Genomic DNA, 20,215 nt, shown 5'->3' on the forward strand with positions numbered 1-20,215 from the left:
GCGTAGTTGAAGTATGTAGAAGAAGTATACAGCCCAGTAGAACAGCTGTAGCCTTCATGGGGGGTGGGTTAGAAAAATAAGAACAGTGTTATGAAAGAAAAGAATGGTTGCAGAGAAGGCTTGTTATGCTTACAGTTTTTTAGATCTCATCAGAGTAATTTTCTTTTAAAGTAATTTGCTTTGGGGCATAGTAGAATTCTGGCCCTTAGACTGAATGTCTGTAGTACATGTTGAGACGATGGCTTAGTGGATGTAGACTTCTCTGCAGTTGATGTCAGCAGCCAGCATGACTCAGTAACTTATGACCTTCTGCATAATTTTAGAGATTTACATCACTAAACTAGAGATAAGTTTTTAACACTGTTGCTGAATAAAAAGTAAAATAAAAATTTTACTCATTTTTGAGTGACTGACTGCAATTTTATTTTGTTTCCTTAATGTGTTTCTAAGGTGATGTTAAGGGTTTAAATTAAGTAAAGATCTAAATCCCAGTAAGAAATAGCTAGTGAAATTCTCAGGCATCTCCTTTTCTTGGTGTTTCCCAAGAAAAGGAGAATCCCCAGAAAAGCAAAAGAGGGCAATATGTGAGCTGAGAACAACAGGACTATGGGACAGATTTTGCTGTTCTGGTTTCCTATTTAATTAACTACCTGAGATACTTCAAGCTTGAATTTTCTTCTTTTGGTAGTAGTGAAGAAATCTTGTTCTGTATTCCACTTGAGCCCAGGTACATCACACAGAGAATGTTGCTTCAGCAGATGCAGAGGTGCAACTATGCAGCTCTGTACTGGAATTTAGCAGTGGCACAAGAGCAGAACAGCATCAGTTGACTTGAAATTATCTTTTTTCTTTTACGGGTAGTCTCTGGCTTTCTTAGGTGTTCACAGGACATGGGAAATGGGTGCTTCTGCATTAGTTAGACTTTTCTTGGAGACTGTGAAAGTCAAACACAAAGCTGTCAATGGGACTTGATTTGATTGTGTTGCTTTAGAATTTTTCCTCTTCTGCCAACCAAAAGTCTCTGGGTTTATTTATTATCTCCTCCCCTTCCACATTCTTTATCCTCTGAAGAGTGAAATGGTTCCACTTCTGAGGCTCATCTGCCTTGCATATAAATATTCTTATTTACAGCTGAGAATTCTTGCTCAAGCTGTTAAAATTATTCTCTTTAAGTGTTCATTAAACTTCTGGTCTTTAGAACTTAATCTCTTCTTTCAGTGCCTATTTTAAACTTTATTCTCTGATAATGTGCTTGACTCTTGCCCTGACTTTAAGCCTTCTTATTTTATGAGTCCTTCCTTCTCTTTTCCTCATCTACTATTTGCATTCTGATTATATGAAAATGCATTAGAACATGTAGCCTGTGGAGTCTCTGCTTGTTTAGGAAAGTATTTGTTCAACAGTCTAAAGGGGAAAATGCTTTTAGTACTATAAAAAAACCCAGCCAAAATACCATGTAAAAATACACCTGCTTCTTCAGGCTTCTTTTGAAATAAAGTTGTTTACTCTAATGCAGCATTTTTCCCTTTATAGAAAGAGTCCTCTCGAGGAAGACATAGAGAAAAGGAGGATATCAAAATTACAAAGGAGCGAACACCAGAAAGTGAAGAGGAAAATGGGGATTGGGAAACAAATAGAGAAGGTATGTATTGAACTGACAGTATTGAACTGACAGTCCCCTGATGCCTCAGAGAACTGTGAGGTTTCTGGGCTGTGTGTCAAGTGGAATGCTTCAAGATTTGGTTTCTAAGCCGAATACTTTCATGCAGTAGCCAGTAATTTTTTTTTTTTTTAAGGAGAACTAACACAAGTTACCTGAGTTGGACTGCTGCAGTGGTTCAGTGGTTAAACCAACTAGCTTTAAAAACACAAGCTTTTTTTTTTCCACTCCTGACTGGCAATGAGGAATTTTAGTATAATCTACTCCATGATGAATCTCTCACATTAAGGTCACTAGATGAATCCAGGTTGCATCTAAAGTATTTTTGAAACCTGTCAGTCTGAGAAGAAAGTGTAACTCCTTTGAATTCAAAAGTCAGCCATTTTTGTTGCATAATTTTTAATAGTGTAAACTGTCATTAACAAGGTCTCCATTAGAACAACAACAGTTGAAGGTGGACATTGGTGAAGTATTTATGTTCTAAAAATACTTGAAGAATGCTAAGTGTCTTGTATTACCTTTGTAGTCACTTCTGTATGAGTCGGTGGGTGGGAGTTTTTGGGTTTGGAGGACTTTTAGCACTTACTGAAAGTTTCATTGTTGCTGTGGGCACTTTTTTTCTCTCCTAAGTTTCACTTCTGTTAAGAGTCCAGGTTTCCCCTGATAGAGATGTTACAGGAGCTTCTACTGAACTGTGGTGTTTCTGTAGTTTTTTGAGAATCTGTGTTTCAGAAGTAGTTACAACGTTGCAAGAAAAAAAGGCAATTCTGATCCCATCTGAGGGAATTCACATATAATGAATATGTTTGCAATGAAGTTCACCTTTTATGTAGTTCCTGTATGTAGGAAGGGAGTGAAAGCTAATAACTTTTTAATGAAGTTGTCTTTTCTCTGACAGATATTTTCCCAAAATGCTTTTTGAATATTAGACTTAAATATCTATAAACAAAATTAATATAAAGAGAGTGAATAAATTCAATTTTCAGTAAGATTTCAGTTGCCAGGTTGGAAGCTTAAGATATTAACTGTCCATGACTTAATGAAAAGGTATGAGAAATAGCATTTTTTCTACTGTGAAAACCAAAGAGTTGTAATGCTGTAAAACCAGATGTAAACTCTTGAATTGTATGGTTATCCAATGAAAAGGTTAATACATAACTCCTCTGTTATTTTAAAATACATGTTTACATGTAATTGAGTTATCAATTGATTTGTAAGACACTGCATTAAATAGACCCCTCTAGTATTGTGCATCACTATATGAATCTGTTTCATGTGAGTTCCCCAGCTGAGTAGTGCTCTGTGTATTTTCACTCCTTGTCAAGACACACAGTTTTAATTTTTTTGTTATTTAAATATAAAATGGTTTACTTTGTTTCCCTTGCAACCTCGGATGAATGTCCATGAAAGAAGTTAAGCTGTTCTTTTTAATGAAGTTTTAGAGTTGAACTTCAGGTTGTATGGAGCTAACTGGAATTACTTCAGGTTTGCACACAGAATTGGAGAAGAAATTTGGCATGAATGCCAAATTTCCTTGGTCCATTTTTGCAGTGCTTAAAAGTCATGGAAATATTTGTGGTTGGCATCTAGTATGCTAAATGTTATTGTTGTATTTTTCATAAGAAATTGTCTACTAATCTATTTACTTTTTTTTTTCTTCAAATAAAGACTCTGATAATGGAGATGTTAATTATGATTATGATCATGAGCTGTCTTTGGAAATGAAGCGCCAAAAGATTCAGAGAGAACTCATGAAATTGGAACAGGAAAACATGGAGAAACGAGAGGAAATAGTAATTAAAAAAGAGGTTTGTATTATGTAAATGTGAAATTAAAAAAAACCCAGTCGTCAGCCACTTCATAGGCTTGTAATTGTTTCTCAGAAGACTTAAAGTTTTTGGGCCACAAATGCACAACTGTGTTACGTGATAGTAAATAACTGGTACCTATATAATTAGTATGTGACTTGAGTACTTGAAGTGAGTATCTGATCAGTCATCAGATCAGATGTCAAGTTTTCTCCTTCGGGAAGTCAGCTATTAAATGAGTAGGAATTAATTCATTTTAGTGATACAAAACTAGTAAGATCTGGAATAGAGAAAATAGGTAAAGGAAAACACAAGGCATTCCCCAATCTCATTTTCCAGCTTGCCTAGTAGTAACAGAATAGAGCGACAGAGACAAAGCTGTAGCTGTTAGAAACTCTAAAATTTTGGGGAAGACTAAAAAAAAAAATTCTCTAAGGATTTTTCTTTATTTTTCAGACAATTGTGAGGGTTAGTTGTGAACATACTGATTTTAACCCTTAAATTACAGTTTTTGTAACATATTACAGAGTGCATCACTTTCCCTTCCTCCACACTTTATCTGTTGTCTTCCTTTTATGCTGTTCTTTGCAAACAATGTGATGAGATTGAAGTAGAGATGTACATGGTTCTCATACTCTCACTTGCTGAATTTACATGTTTGACACACATATCAGCATATAGTTACAGTTACACTTTTGAGCATCAATATCTTACTCGTTAATTATATTCTTTCCCTCAAGATTTCTCCAGAGGTGGTTAGATCTAAATTATCACCATCACCATCACCAAGAAAGTCCAGCAAATCTCCAAAACGAAGATCCAGTCCCAAATCATCATCTTCAGCTAGTAAGAAAGACAAGAAAGCATCTACTGTCTCTTCACCACTTTTGGAGCAGCAGAGGTCAGTATGTAGATGCATCTTGTAAGAGAGTGAGAACAGAGAACCACACTTACATTTATTACTGAAGTTTTCATAAATAATGTTTTCCATTTTCCTTCCTTTCAGTGCTCCTGATTATATAAATTTAGGAGATCTCTAAATTGTGCATTGTGAATCATCTTATGCAGATAATTCTCATATGGATGTAGTTTTCAGTTGATTATTTTCATGGTTTACCAGCGGATCTTTTCTCTTTGAATCCAGAATCTTTGTGAGGTGATGAGAAAATACAAACCATTGAAAAGAGGAAAACACTTCTGTTTGAAATGCTGCAGCCTGTGAAGCAGCCTCTCTAAATTGAAGTGTTTAAAATCACTGTTCAAGATAAAATGTGTGACTTTTAAGCAGGGAATTTCTGAGAATTCAGGAGAGAATAGGAAATGAGGGACGTGTTGGGGGGGGGGGGGGCAGGGAAGAATTAAGGATAAAATATGTAAAAATCAGAGAATTTTAACCGGCTGCAGTGCCACCAAAGTCAGTCTCCAAACCTGCTTCTAAAGTTCTTGCTGGCCATAAGGTATTTTGAATTGTTGTTTGCAACTTTTAGATAGGAAAGAAATTACTGTAGCAGTGTAACCAGATGCATCTGTGTTTGGGAAAATCCCCTATTTAACCTATTTGTTAAAATTCCCTTTAAAATAGGGACAGAATGACATTGTTTTTGCTACAGGAATGGTTTAGCCTGTGCTGGTGTACTACTGACATATGCAGTGATACCTAGTTGACAGGATTTATCTTAGTGGTAAATAATGCAGAAAATACATAATGTTTCATATTGTGAGATGTGTACTCAAGAATGTTTAGATGCTTCATCCTGTCAGGTAGTTAGCATTAAAATGAAAACATGAGTAGTTTAAGTAGTTTTGTGTGTGTCGTTGGGGTATCACATTGCAGAAGTGGGAGTGTAAACAGACAAGGTACTGTATGGTTTTTGTCTTCTGATGTACAGAGTTCATGTAAGGGCATTTTATCTTTGAAAACTGGTTCTTCTGAACAAGAGCAATTCCTATTTTTGCTCACTTCCTTCAGGAAAAAAGGCTATAAATCGAGGAGCTCAACATAGATTTTTACCACCTCTATTCACCTTTCTGTCAAGTTCTGCTATTGAATGGTGCTTGCTAAGGGAGTTGGTAAATCCCATCCTAAAAGCTTGAAGGGCTTTTATGTTATAACTTTCCTGTCACTGTCTGAGAAATTATTGTTTGAAATAGTTGTCAACTCTTCGTTTTTCTACCCCCACCCCCCACCCTGGTAATTTCTCTATAGGAGTTCTAAAAGTAGCCAGAGTAAAAAGAAAGGTCCTCGTACCCCTAGCCCTCCTCCTCCAGTACAAGAGGAAACTCCGCTGGGGAAAAAACACAAGGAAAAACATAAAGCAAAAGAACGTTCAGAAGAAAAGGCAAGGGACGTGAAAGAAAGAGGGCGTGACTTTGAAAGGCACAAGGAGAAAAAAGAGAAGCAGAGGTAAGTTATGTTGCATCATTAGCTTTTAACTCCAACCTTGCTTTTAAAATTATACTCTATAGAACACTGAATAATAAGGGTGGTATTACCTACTTTGCCAACAACCTTTTCAGTACTCAGTGAAGTATTTTCACTATGTTGTGTAGGTGGGTTGATAGACTATAACTAACAGATTGGTAGATGTAATTGCATTACTTAGTAAGTTTGTAAAATGTCTCTTTGAAAGCTTCATTACTTCTCAAGAATTTGGATCTTCACCAGTGGAGCAGGTTGTTTGCCAAAGTCTTTATTGAAGTCATTCACTTCTGGTTCCATGCTTTTCTGAAATCTTAGAGGACTAATATCTTTACAAGTTGTCAGTCTGCATTTAAACTCTCCCTAATCTTCAGTAGGTTAAGGTATTTTTGAGGTTGTCAAAGACTAGTGACATTTTAGAATTGCTTCATTTTTGCATATATACATATTTATATATTGAAAAAATGGTGGATTACTATGACTATTCTGTTATTCCTGGAGCATACACATCCACTTAAGCTGCAAGATACATGAGCTGCATTTTTATGTCCTGAATTTTCTTGATGAAAGTAGGGTACATGTTGTTAAGTCGTACTTTGTAACTGGCATAGCAGACTAAGGATTGGAAGAACAGTGAATCATGTATTTTTAATTGATTAAATAAATTCCACCATACTTACTTGAAAGTATTTTATTTCCTTCATGATTGAACACTCCATTACTGGAAGGAAGGTGCAAGCAGTAGAAAGGAACATTCTAGGTAGTGCTGAAAGCACCATGACAGTACTTGTCTTATCATGGTACTATAACCAGGTATAGTACCAAGGCTGTGGTGACTACAGCCTTGTATCTCACTGTTGGAATTTTGTCTTTTTTTTTCCCTATGTAATAAAAATGTAGTTGTAATGTCAAATGTCTGTGAGTTGTGGTCAGTGAAATAGGTTGAAGGTTTTGATGGATTACTTTCATTCACTTGCTGCTGGGATTAGCCTTTAAAAATGTGTTTGAGCTTGAAGCTGCGTAAATAAAGTTCTGATATTACAAAAACTTTTTAATAAGATAGCAAAATATTTCTCCATTGGTAAGAATTCTGATTTACCACTGTATGAAATGTTAGGTAAAATTGCAATAAGGTTTTTTTGGTTTTACCATATTCTAGTTTTTACAGTCCAGTGTAGCAAGAAATTTTGTGCATATCTTACATTCTTGAGTTTTGCTAGCTTAAGGTAACTTCCTATGTGAAGTCATAGGTGGAACAAATGATTGTATAACATAGCTCTTGATATGATAATCATAGGTTCTGTCTTGGAGGTGTCTGTAGTTTCTTAGAATAGTGCTAATGCCATCTTAGCCCTGTTATACAAGTTGCTGTTTATGTTTCCCAGGGATCCGTCTGAAAGCTCCCGCAGACAGAAACGTTCTCCGAGTCCTGCAGATCACTCTGGCAGTAATTCTTCCCCTTCCAGGGAGTACTCGCCACCTGCTGCAAGGCGAAAGCAAACCTCCCGAGCTCCAGCCAAGTCAACCACTCACAAACATAACTTCTCACCCTCTCGCAGGTGGGAGGTCAAGTCTGTGGATTTTATTTTCTCTAATACTTCTGGTTTGGAAACTTCCTCTCTTGGTTTGACTGCTTGTTTATGAGTCTGTTGTGAATGTTTGTGCCTCAAACACTTAAGCTCTGAGACCCTTTTTATTTTTATCAATGTTACTACACGGAGGTATCTGTCACCTCAAGAACACAAGTCACAGTGAAAGTTTCCGTTTATCAGTTCCTCTCAAATGTTTGGCCTTCAGGTAGAACTTCAGAAGTCTGATATGAGATGCAGACAGCCTGCATCTCATATCAGAAACTTTCTTTCTTTGGGAACTTTCTTCCTCCCTTACCTTCCCCTTTTTTAAAAAGTGGAACATGGAAAAATATTTTACTTTTCACATTAGAAACAGGCAGAGTTTCTCTGTTCTAGAAAGGGTAAAGTGATACACAGGACCTGATTCTGCACCTCTTTCTTTAGAAGCAAGTACAACTGGCTAAACAGTACTGGACAAAGCTTCTTGCAGGAAGTTTTAGGGAAGGTATCATATCTGTTAGTTCTTGAGGCTTTGAAAGAAATGTTTTACCATCCATTAAAAATGTAGTAGGCTCCTTATTTTGGCCTGAAGGAGTGTAAGCTCAGGTTTAGAATGGCAGTGCTAAATACTACTGTATTAGTCCCATGTTTGTATAATGGAAAACAAGGCATTCTTATTTTCTGCACCACTGTTGAAGTGTGGGGGAAGTTCCAGATGTCATACATATTCATGCAGGCTGATAAAGCAAGCAAAATAAAACCCATCCATTCAGCAATCCAAAGAGTTGTAAGTAAACTGTTTGGCTGTTGTGGTGACTCCATTCAGCTGGAAGAACATTGGATTGTTTTATGGTAGATGGGACTGCTGGATATTTTTGCTATATTGCATTCTTCATAGGGAAGAGAGTTCTTCCTGGAGCAGTAGTATGGAGTCTGCAAAATATCTCTTCTGTACTCTTTTCCCTGTTTTTTAACTTATTCCAGTGTCCTGGTTTCAGCAGGGTTAGAGTTAATTTTCAATTTTCTTCCTGGTAGCTACTGCAGTGGTGTGTTTTGGATTTAGCATGAGAACAATACTGATAACACACTGATATTTTAGTAATGATTACCACAGTTTCCCACACCCTGCCAATGAGCAGGTACACAAAATACTGGGAGGGAGCATGGCCAAGACAGCTGACCTGAACTTTTTTATATTTTACTTTCAGTTTTTAAACTGTTCTTACCTCAACCCACAGGCTTTACTTTTTTCCCATTCTTCTCTCCACCCTGCTAGGGGTGGGTGGGGGAGTGAGCAAGCAGCTGTGTGGTTCCTAGTTGCTGTCTGGGGTTAAACCTTGACATCCAGTATTTTGCTCATCACTGCCTGCTTGTATCAAATGTTGTGCAAGGGAATGTTAAGCATGGAAGATAAATGGGCCTTCTGGTAGAAGCAGGGAAGGGTATTTGAAATATTTTGTCTCCATACCTTTGAAAGCTTTCCGTGCAAGCCAATCTTGGTAATTCTGTGTCTCAAAATAATGATTTCCAGGGAAAAACAGATGTAGTCTTAGTTTAAAGACAGTAAGTCATGAAAGTATTTTGGATTCTGTCAGTCATATCTAGCCCTGACAAAATTTAAATTGACTGCTTTGGAAGTTTTACTACTAATTCCAGGTTATCTGTTTCATTTGCATGTGAATTGTCGTCTTAGAGGGATGCAAGCTACTTGTTTCCTCAGAAACAGTGATATTTTTGAAGATATGTTTTACAAGTGAGGCTTTTTAACCCTTGTCATCTCTGGAGTTTTGTGAAGTAGAAGGGATGTGGAGTTAAGGGCAGTATATATTTCATGAGAAAAGATACTTGCAAGTTACTTTGGTGTTGATAAGGGAAAAATACCCCACTACTGAACCTAAAGACTTGAAGTGTGATTTTGTCCATGTTAGGCATATTATGAGGAAATTTTTTGTTGTTGTGTGAATTATCTTTAGTTGGCGACAGAATTTTGAAGATCAGAAATATTTTGTGTACATTTTCTTATTCTATCAGATTTGAGTTTTCTATGTTTGTGTAAATATTCACATTGGCTAACATTTTAAATAGGTATGGTTATGGTTTTTCTGGATCTAAGAACAGTTTAAAGATCAATCCTTACAATAAAAGGCATTTAGAAGTGTGTAAGGAGGAGACACTGTTGCTTTGTAAAAAAAATTCCATGCTGTTGTAAACAAAAAGTCTTAATTATACCTTGTAAAAATTTTCAGTGTAATTTTATTATGAACTCCAAAAAACTATTATATAGTGAAGAAAAATTGGTTTTTGTTTGGGAATGGGAAAGAAGATAATGATTTTTTTTCCTGACTCCTCCTTTCCTTCCCCTACATTCTGGAAGCTAATTGTAATTGTAATACAATTTTGATTGAAGAAATTTTTCCTGGGCATTAAATAAATAAGAATAATTTAAAGATAAGCATATTTTGAAAACATATACTTGCCACCCTGGAGGGAAGCCAAGTTTGATGTTTTATAGAAACAGCACGTATTTTCAGCAGAGGGTAGAGAATACAAAAATTATTGCTTTTTTGTATGGTATGTCAAGAACCTTTCAAGTCAAATTATTACACATGCCTGTTTTAACTCTTCCTTGCAGGTCTGCTTCTCCATCAGGTCAGCATCATTCTCCCATATCCTCCAGACATCACTCCTCGTCCTCACAGTCAGGCTCCTCTGTTCAAAGACATTCTCCTTCCCCACACCGCAAAAGGACTCCTTCTCCATCCTATCAAAGGACAGCTTCCCCGCCTGCAAGGCGGTCATCTTCCCCCTATCCCCCACACTCTTCCTCTCCACCTCAGAGGAAGCGAAGTCCCTCGAGACACCGATCTCCTGCAAGAGACAAGGGAAGACACGATCGCGATCGGACTTCGCAATCTCATGACAGGCGCCACGAAAGGCGGGACGGTATGAATGAAAATAGCACTTCAGAATCGTTTTTATTGGTTTGCAAATTGCATTTTGAAACTTGATTTTCAAATTGCGGCATTGTGTGCACCCATCCCACTGGCTAGGGGTTAAAGAAAATACTGGCTGTGTTTACTCTGGCTGTGCTGGTGGTGCTGTTTGCAGGTACTGTGTAGTAGCATACTCCTGGCAGAACTGCTTATGTAGGCTCAACTGATTGTAAAGGTGCTTGTAGGTATCTGTGTAGATGTTCCTTGTGTAATGCAATAGTGGTGTCAGTAGGAAAGTGATTTTCACGGCAGGCTACACTTAAGTAACTATTACTCTTTTCTGTGAGGTGCCCAAATCCAATCCCCACTGATTGCTTTCTGTTGTCTTTGTAATTGACATTAAGTGAGGTGTCTGCAAAGAAACAGTCATTTCCTCTATTTGAGTAATATGTGATGAGCAAATATGCTGTTTGCCTCGAGAGACAGATTACAAAGAGTATGTATGTCAGCTGTATTTTAGACTGGCTTAAACTTACCTTCCTATTGCAGTAATATTATAAATATGTTGTAGAAAAAACCCAAAACAAAACAGACACCCAAACTCAAACCAACAGATTTCAGCAGGGCACTGAGGCCTTACAACTGGTCTAAATATAGCACAAATGTTTAGGAAGTGTTTCTGAGTGTGTGTGTAGAAAATAAGACAAATCCGTGATTGGAGGAGTGTGGTATTCACATGCCCTCTGAACAGAGAGAAGCTGTGAGACAAGCAGAGAAGAAAGAAAACACAATTCTTATCTTGCTTGTTGTGCTAAAGTAGAAAGCAGTGTGGAGATTGTTTACCCAAAGTGAGGATGTTTTGCTCCCTTGGCCTGTGTGTGTGTGGGACTGTCACGGGACAGTCACCAGAGAATCAGAGAGGAGTGCAGTTCTGTGCAGTTGTGAGCAAGAGTGAGTGCCTGGCAGATTCAGTTTAGACACATTGTACATAGTATAGTATAATAAAGTAATTCATTAGCCTTCTGATGATGGAATCAGATGCATCATTCTCTCTCCCTCACCAACGTCAGAGTTGTCTTTGATTTACAATAGAGGAGTAATGACCCTACCTTAAAATTTTTGAAGTGCTCTTGCTCCTTAGTATGTTTGGCATTTATTTTTGTTTTTCTTACTGTGTTTTGAATGGGTAAATATCAGTAGAGATTCATATTCAGAATAAGATTGTTAAAACTTACTAAATGTATAGATGGATAACCCAGCATAATCTTGTCCTGTTTATATATTAATTTTGATTTGGTAAGTGTATTTTGAGTATATGTTGTTTAGTGTTATTTGTGTGCTAAATATTTGCTTGCTCAGATTAAGCCAGGTATATAACATTCTTTCAAACATTTTACAGAAACAAGAGGGAAAAGAGAAAAAGAAAGAGAAACAAGAGATGATCGTGACTATGACCAAGAGCAGAGTACCTCCAGGGACCATAGGGATGACAGAGAGTCTCGTGATGGAAGAGATCGGAGGGACACAAGAGACACCAGAGATCGGCGAGAGCCGCGGGAATCCAGAGATACTCGAGACTCCAGAGACACGCGGGATTATAGCAGGGACACCAAGGACAGTCGTGACCAGAGAGACTCGCGCTCCACACGAGACTCCCATGACTACAGAGACAGAGAGAGTCGAGATGCCCATAAAAAGGATGACCAGTATCAGGACGACTTGCGCAGCTATGGAAGATCCCATGGCAGAGAGGAGAGCTCTCGTGCTGAAACAAGGAATGACTCCAGAAGTGACTCCAGAAATGAGAGCAGAAGTGATAGAATTGGCAGAAGTCGAGGCCGAGGTCCAGAATTATCTGACAAAGGTATTGTGTAATTTAAAAAATTCATGTGTCCCTTTCCTTGAAGACTGAGCATTTGCATTCATACTGCCTTGTTTGATATTTGATATGCAAGTACTGCCAAATAGTTCATGCTTTTAAAGCTGTGTTCAATTCTGTTGTCATTAAATTAAAACTATTATTGAAATTTATGGCACTTCTGTCTTCTCCATTCATTAAAGTGGCACAACATTGGTATTCTGCCATCCCATTTTAAAACAAAGCCTAATCCTTACATCACTCTGTTTAATGTTTCTGCAACCCTAGGTTTTCTCCTTGGCAACAAATGCAAGAGGATGATGTGTAGTGGAAAATTCATAGGGGGTAGTGCATCTCAAAGCACTGGGCAGCAAGTTTCTTATGCTCTTTCAAAAACAGCTGCATAGCGTTTGGTGCCTGGAAACCATTTCTCACGCACACCCACCTCTCCCTGCCTCACCACCCTGCACCATCTGATTTCCAAAAAGTGTGACTTTATTCTTTAAAATGGTTTCTGAAGTCTGATGCATTTATAATAATAATAATTATAAAAAATAACTTTTAATAATCTATATTTTGCTTTTTCAGGCTTGTTGTAACATTTTCATTAGGGAAATTTTGTAGTTTTTACAGGGAGAATGATCTCTGCTTTCTCTGCCTGTTGTTGCTGCACTATTAGCTTACAGCCTATTCAGAACAATTGTTAACTGGCTTTTGGACTGGTGCTTCTAGTCAGGAGACCTCATACTGTGACCAGGGCTTGAGGATTCAAAAAGGATTCTTGATTTTGCAGTTTGCAAATAATAACTTCAAATAGTTAAAACAAATGAAATTTAAGTTGTTGGTTAAGTAGAGTTTGATGTTACAATCTTCAGCCCATGAACAGCTAATTGAATTTTATTAGATGTTAATACATCAGTTGGTATAAAATAGCAGTGGATGTCCTCATGTGTGGAAGCTCATGTTTTGTGTTGCTCCATCTCCATTAGGAAGTCGGGGGACTAGAGGATCCCAGGCTGATGGTCACAGCAGCAGTGGAAACTACCACGACAGCTGGGAATCGAGGAGCAGCTACGCTGATCGGGATCGCTATGACAGTCGGGATCAAGCAAGGGACTCCTCCTTTGAAAGAAGACATGGTGAACGGGATAGGCGTGACAACAGAGAAAGAGGTATTTTAATGGCTGGTTTTACTCATACATCTGCAGTCAAATGTGCAAGTGAATGTGTGTGTTTCCCTCCTTTTTCTACCTTGTTCTGCCCCCAGACGGATTCATAAATAGCTCATACACCACACACTGATACTTCTCTTATCCTTAATATGACTTCTGTTGAAAGATCTTTCATTGGTATTGTATGCATGAATGCTGTCACCTTTTCTCCAGCCCTGTGGCTAGGATTTGACATCTTCTGTGTTTATTCATCCAAGTATTTTTTAGACAAACTAAATTTCAAGGGATTTCATTGTGCAACTTCATTGTAAAATGTTTTTGCTGCCTCCTCCTCCACTTCATGGTACATAAGTGTGTCAAGCTTAGAGTCATGATTGCGTTTCATTACTGATTCTGTTTGCCTATATAGAAACATGCTTCTGTTCTGTAAATTGCTTGAATGTGTTTTGGGGAGGGCCTAAACTAGACTGACAGTTTAGTTGAAACTAAATTAAAACTGACAGTTGTGGACTACTTGCTACTAAAGTAAGTGACAGTTTCAATTTATGCTTAATTCAAATATTTATTGTCTGGGGAGTTTAATAGCGATGAGTGCTTTGCAATTGTCAATAATTATTAACTAAGCATTGATACAGATACCAATGATCAGGAAAACAGCATGCAAGACTTACTTTGACATAGTATGCAAGATGTCAGACTTCTGTACCAGAAAGTGCACTGTGTTGGCTTGAAGGAGCTTAATACCAGTTTATACTCTGGAATATATTTGTATTGCTCACCAATTAAGAGAACAGGAGGAGTCAGGGAAATGAAAATAGCATGAAAATTGAAAGAGGAGCTTTGAAGACTAAACATAAAATTACAGTAGGTTATTTTCTGTCTTGAGTTTTGATTTACAGGTGACAGATACATTCTAGCTGCTGTGTAATTTCAGTTTTTCAAAGAGCTATTTTGTATGCCACTTCAAAAGATACTTTTTAGCCTATTGAAACAGATCTGTTGTTGCTTGTTCTTGTGAAAGGCTCTGCTTCAGATGCTCTCTCATCTTCAAGGCAGGATTTCAACAGACCTAAACTCCAGGCTTCCTTTTTTCATGTCAGCTGAAAAATCCTGAAGACTGAACGTGTCCTGGGGGTTGGCTTTTTCAGTGTGGCTTTCATCTCTTTCACCTCCCCAGCCCAAATAAATCTTAAGATATATATAATATAATTCTGTACCCTTCATATCCTAGCAAGTTCTTAATTTATTAAGAAAAACAACAAACATCCACCCCCAAAAAACCCAAAACAAAACCTTAAGCCAACAGAAAAAACTTTGGAAATAAAAGCATGCAATGACAACAAAATAAATTTCTAGGGGGAAATTGCTTTGAATGGATTGAGTTTCCCTTTGAGGGGAAAAATATAGAGTGTAAATTCAAAATTTGTTGTCTTCTTCCTTAAAAACTTAGATCACTTTTTGTAATGATTAGTCCTCCCTTACAATTCAAGACAGTTTCCCTAATTAGCTGCAGTTTTAGTATCTGTCATTCTGAGAAAAATTGAGATATATCTTGATTATGTGATATGCAAGGAGTATGATTTTATCATGCAAGCTTGCAAATTTGAGCTGTCTTTATTCAACTAAGGCAAATATGTGAGTGTTCCAAACAACCACTGGAACACTACTTCAAAAAATGAAGTCACATAAGAAATGCTGACTATCTGCATTTAATTGTGTAGTACATTTGCAGTGTTTGATTCACATACGACTTTCATGTGGATGTTTTGTCACCAAAACTGACATAACAAATAGGAGTTACAGAACTTCTCTATAAAATCTAATACTTGGTATGCAGAGTAAATCATATTGCAGTGCTGTAGGCCCCATTAAAAGAATGTGAAACCTGTTCACATAACCTATTGCGTGGATTGATGGTTTACCTTTTTTAAAAGGCAGAAATGTCACTCAGCTTTGCTTTTAATTTTACATGGTAACAGGGGAGCACTAAATCATTGTTAATTCACTCAGGGATGAAAATTGATTGAAGTGATGGAAATGCACGTTTTATTGATTTAGTTCTGTCCAAACTCTGCCTGCTCACGCCTAGTGGACATTGTCTCAATTTACAACGAAGTGCACTCAGCCTCCGAGTAATGGACCGAGAAATACCAATCTCTGTTCATGCCATTTTTTCCCTCTTTTGTGTAGTGTTTCTATATATATGTTGTAGGAAGATAGTTTTATTGATTTGTTGTGGCTCAAATACTACTAATGCAAGCATAGAACTTGCTATAAAGTAGTCAAAACTTATAGAAATACTCAAAAATATCCAAAATATAATGAAGAATATGTAAATGGGTCTGTAGAGAGTAAATACAATTGGACAAATCAGATTTCACTGTCCTTCATTTTCTACATGTTTAGTTTTCCCTCTGACTAATCACTGTCTGAACAAACAGCAAACTCAGATTCTAAGCTGTAAGGCTCTGCAAGAACACAAATGAAAACTTCTGGCAGCTCTGCTTCCCCTACCTCATCTTTGCCTCTCCCTATCTTGTAGATTTGGTTGTGTGTTTCTGTGCAGGGATCTCGTCTGTGATGAGACAAGCCAATATTTCTGATTTTGCATAAACTTTTACTCTGTGTTGTAAATAGCTTGAATCTTAGTAAAGTACTTGACTCCTAATAGATGTAGGAAGTAAAATCTTTGTACAGGAGTCTTAACATTTCTTATGCATGCCATTCCCAGCTTTTTTAAGATCTTATACCAGATTTGGAATCATTAGGTAATGCTATAGTAAGAGCTGCATTGTGAGGCATACATTTGTCTTTTGAAGCCATTCAGAAAAATCTGGTAGAAAAGGTAAAGATTTTTTTTGGCAACTTTTGGTTAAGTAAGCAAAGACCACTTCCTAAATGTTGAAAAATTCTTTCGAAATTAGTTCTGCTTTTTGTCTTCCTTCCTCCCAAAAGGGGATATTCAAGTTTCTGCAGGGAGTTGCTTTTCATTTAATGTAAACCAAGATCTAGATTGTCAAGACAAAGGGTCTTTTTTATTAGTGCAGTGGAAGCTGTGTATATCCCTTAAGCACTTGGTAATCAAACCTGCTTCTGTTTGCAGATCAGAGAGCAAGCTCACCGGTACGGCACCAAGGACGGAGTGAAGATCTCGAGCGGGATGAGAGGAGAGAGGAGCGAAGGGTGGATCGGTCTGATGACAGGAGAGATGAAAGGGCCCGGGAGAGAGAGCGGGAAAGGGAGAGGGACCGAGAGAGAGAAAGAGAAAGAGACCGGGAAAGAGAGAGGGAGAAAGAAAGAGAGTTGGAACGAGATCGTGCTCGGGAACGGGAGAGGGACAGAGAGCGGGACAAAGACAGAGACCGTGAGCGGGACCGAGACAGAGACCACGACAGGGAAAGGGAACGAGAGAGGGAGAGGGAGAAGGAGCGGGAGCGAGAGCGGGAGGAACGAGAAAGGGAGCGAGAACGAGAGAGAGATCGGGAGCGGGAGCGCGAAAGGGAGAGAGGTCGAGACAGAGACAAAGAGAGAGACCGCCAGAGGGACTGGGATGACAAAGAAAAAGGAAGGGAAGACCGCAGGGATAAGAGAGAAGATATTCGAGAAGAAAGAGGCTCACGAGATGTCCACGAGGAAAGAAAATCCAAGTGAGTGGATCTAAGTGCTACTTCAGTCAAAGAAAAAAAAGGCAGTCTTTTACTGCTGAATTTGGTAAGTTAGTAGACAGGGGAGTATCGTAAGGAAGGAGACAACTTGTTTATGCATAGGCTTGGTCTGGGGCTGTCTCCCCTGCACCTGTGGGGCACATGCTGGTAGCCCCCAAATTGATACTGTGCTGGTGAAGTTATTCCAGTGTTTTGTTAGTGCTGAATCATGGAACTCATGAGCTGAGAGTTGAGTCTGACAATGTAATTTTCCCTTTTATGTATGCTTGCCTTGTCTTGCCTTTAATAGTACAATCACTAATGGAAACGTAGTAGAAAACTGTGGTACGTTATGAAGTCTGAAATTCAAATAGCAGCCGTCTAGGTCAGGGTTTGTGACTTGGTTAATTAAATTTCTTTAGAACATGCATTACCCTTTGCACTACCAAATTTCCAACACCAGAAGGCTACCAGTGAAGGTGTGAAAAATATCCCCAGTGTTGTGTTGTGCTTTCTTTAAGTGCATAGCTCTTACTTGGAATGGCAACTTAGAAAACTACAGAACTTCATGACATCTTTAAATGTCTTCTGTATGAGGTGCTTAGACTTCAGGAATCGTATTGATGATAAATTCAAAGCATCCTAAAGAAATTTGATGGTTCATTTTCCTTTTGCAGGAAGCGTCACAGAAACGAAAGCAGTCCAAGTCCCCGTCAATCACCCAAACGTCGCCGTGATCATTCTCCTGATAGTGATGCCTATAACAGTGGAGATGATAAAAGTAAGTAGGAGTGGGCTCTCTCTGCAACTGGACACAGAGCAGAGTCTGATAGTCCTCTGTCTATAGAAAATAACTTGCAATTTTAAACAGAAAAAACATGGGGAAAGTTTTGTAACTGTTCTCTGTATTTTTATGAGCCCTACAATTTTTCTTCATCTTTATTTGTCATTTATCTTCATTTTGTCACTATGTGTTATGTCTGCCAGTGACTTCCACATCTTCTGTGTAAGGTGCATGTTTACCAAACTGGAAATTGTCTTTTGCTGCTACAGCAGTAGAAAACCTGAGAAATCTAACTGCAGTAATGGGTTATGTGTTTCAATGGACACTTTTTTTGACATGCAGAAGACAGCAAATGCTCACATGTTCTTCCTACACAATAAAGGCTATGAAAAACTGTTCTTCTTAGAACAGGATGTTCTTTTTCTCATTTCCCTCTCATTTAGAAAAGAATGTTCTTTTTCTCATTTTACAGATGAAAAGCACAGACTCCTGAGCCAGGTTGTGCGGCCACAGGAATCCCGGTCACTGAGCCCCTCTCACGTCACGGAGGAGAGGCAGAGCCGCTGGAAAGAAGAAGAGAGAAAATCGGATAGAAAGGAAAGTTCCCGGCGCTATGAAGAACCAGAGTTTAAAGAGAGGGTTTCTTCAGCAGATAAGCAAAGAGAGCAGCCAGATGCTTCAGAAGGTTCCCGGTCCAGGGTTCAGGAAAATCTTGGACACCGTCCTTCTGAAGAAAGAGATGCTTCTGATAGAATGCATGATGACAGCAAGAAGAAATCTAAGATACAGAAAAAGGCCACGAAGAAGAAGAAAGATGATGACAGTGGGGTGGAAAGGTACACTAATGAACCAGCAACTGAGGAAAGCCAGGTCTTTTCCCCTAAAAAAGGTCAAAAAAGGAAAAATGTGGAGAAAAAGCGGAAGAGATCCAAGGGTGATTCTGAAGTTTCTGACGAAGAAATTGTTCCACATCATAAAAAGAAAAAAGGCCCAAGAACCCCTCCTGTAACTAAAGAAGAATTGGTTGAAGCACCACCTGAGAAAGCAGTGGCAGAAGCCCCCACAAAAAGAGAAGATACAACATTTAGTGACTGGTCAGATGAAGATGTTCCTGAACGTGGTGACATTGTCGTTCCAGAAAGAACCGCTGAGGATTCCCATAGAAAAAGTCACAGGACAAGGGTAGAAAAGGTGGAAGCCCCTCATGTGACTATAGAGGATGGACCACACCGTAAGCCTGTGGACCAGAAGCGCAGCAGCAGCCTGGGTAGCAATCGGAGCCATGCCTCCAGCAGGCTCAGATCCCCCTCCAATGAGTCAGCGCATCGCAGTGGAGATGATCAGACTGCACGGAAGAGGATCCTGCACAGTAGCTCTAGGGACAGGGATAGGGATAGGGACAGGGACAGGGAGAAGAAAAGCATAGAAATCACTGAAAGGAAGTCCCGAATTGATCAGCTGAAACGAGGGGAACCCAGTCGCAGCACATCTTCAGGTAATAAGATAAATTTTAGTGAGACTGACCTATCATTCTGTGTACAAGTCCCAGATTGTTCTTCAAGGCCCTAATTAGTGTGATAGGAGAGGGAGGTCCTGTCTGCATTTCATTGTAAAACTAGAATGAATTAAGATTTCTGCAAGTGTTAATATATTTGAAATACATTCAGTGGGCAGGATTACCATTTTGTTTACACCAAAACATTCAGTTGGATTTGGTTCATGCTGTCTGGGGAATAAAATGAATTGTAGGACAGAAAAACCTCATAAAGAAAATGCTTGAGCTAACAGAACATTGAGGTAGTTTTATCATCTAAATAATGTTCTTAAATTCATTATTATTGTTAATTTTGGTGTGGAAATTCCTGAAATTATGCAAAATGAGATAATTTTTTTGTGGTTCCTGTTAGGCATACTTTTAATGCACATGGAAATCATCTTCATTGCAAATCAAAATAGTCACATTTTTTTTATGTGTGTAGTTGCCGTGAAAAAAAAATAGGTAAAATATTTTTAAACTGAAACAATATCAGTACAAAAATACCTTCTTCTGAAAGCATTTGGGCTCTCTGCTCTCCTCATGGTTACATGCCTGAAATTATTTTTCTAAATTCGTCATTTGTTAACTAAGGCATTCCTAGATTTTAGAAGACATGTTATAAAAATTTTTAATTTTGATTCTTTTTTTTTATTTTCCCCCATGCCTAAATTCCTGAGTTAAGATTGTATACCTTCAGTTGATTTCTCTCATAGTAGAAAGTAGCCACTAAAATTCTTTTTTGGAAGTGGGAAAAGTTACCTCATGTTTTTAAGTAAGGTTAAATCTTCTAAGGCAATGTGAAAGCATTAATAATTTGAAGATAATGCTT

The 20,215-nt window shown here is 38.2% G+C and overlaps 1 protein-coding gene across 3 annotated transcripts in view; it reads left to right on the forward strand.

Moving 5' to 3' along the window:
• ZC3H13 (zinc finger CCCH-type containing 13) overlaps positions 1-20,215 on the forward strand; it is a 46,222-nt gene that overhangs the window by 17,072 nt on the left and 8,935 nt on the right. For all 3 annotated transcript variants that reach the window (XM_050981538.1, XM_050981486.1, XM_050981408.1), the window contains exons 5-15: positions 1,534-1,642; positions 3,329-3,468; positions 4,209-4,369; positions 5,675-5,872; positions 7,273-7,446; positions 10,091-10,401; positions 11,791-12,255; positions 13,239-13,421; positions 16,525-17,068; positions 17,743-17,846; positions 18,322-19,344. In XM_050981538.1, the coding sequence (XP_050837495.1) occupies positions 1,534-1,642; positions 3,329-3,468; positions 4,209-4,369; positions 5,675-5,872; positions 7,273-7,446; positions 10,091-10,401; positions 11,791-12,255; positions 13,239-13,421; positions 16,525-17,068; positions 17,743-17,846; positions 18,322-19,344 (3,412 nt within the window). The remainder of the gene's footprint in view (positions 1-1,533; positions 1,643-3,328; positions 3,469-4,208; positions 4,370-5,674; positions 5,873-7,272; positions 7,447-10,090; positions 10,402-11,790; positions 12,256-13,238; positions 13,422-16,524; positions 17,069-17,742; positions 17,847-18,321; positions 19,345-20,215) is intronic.

This window comes from Serinus canaria, chromosome 1 (assembly GCF_022539315.1).
Source record: "Serinus canaria isolate serCan28SL12 chromosome 1, serCan2020, whole genome shotgun sequence".
Classification (NCBI taxonomy): Eukaryota; Metazoa; Chordata; class Aves; order Passeriformes; family Fringillidae; genus Serinus; species Serinus canaria.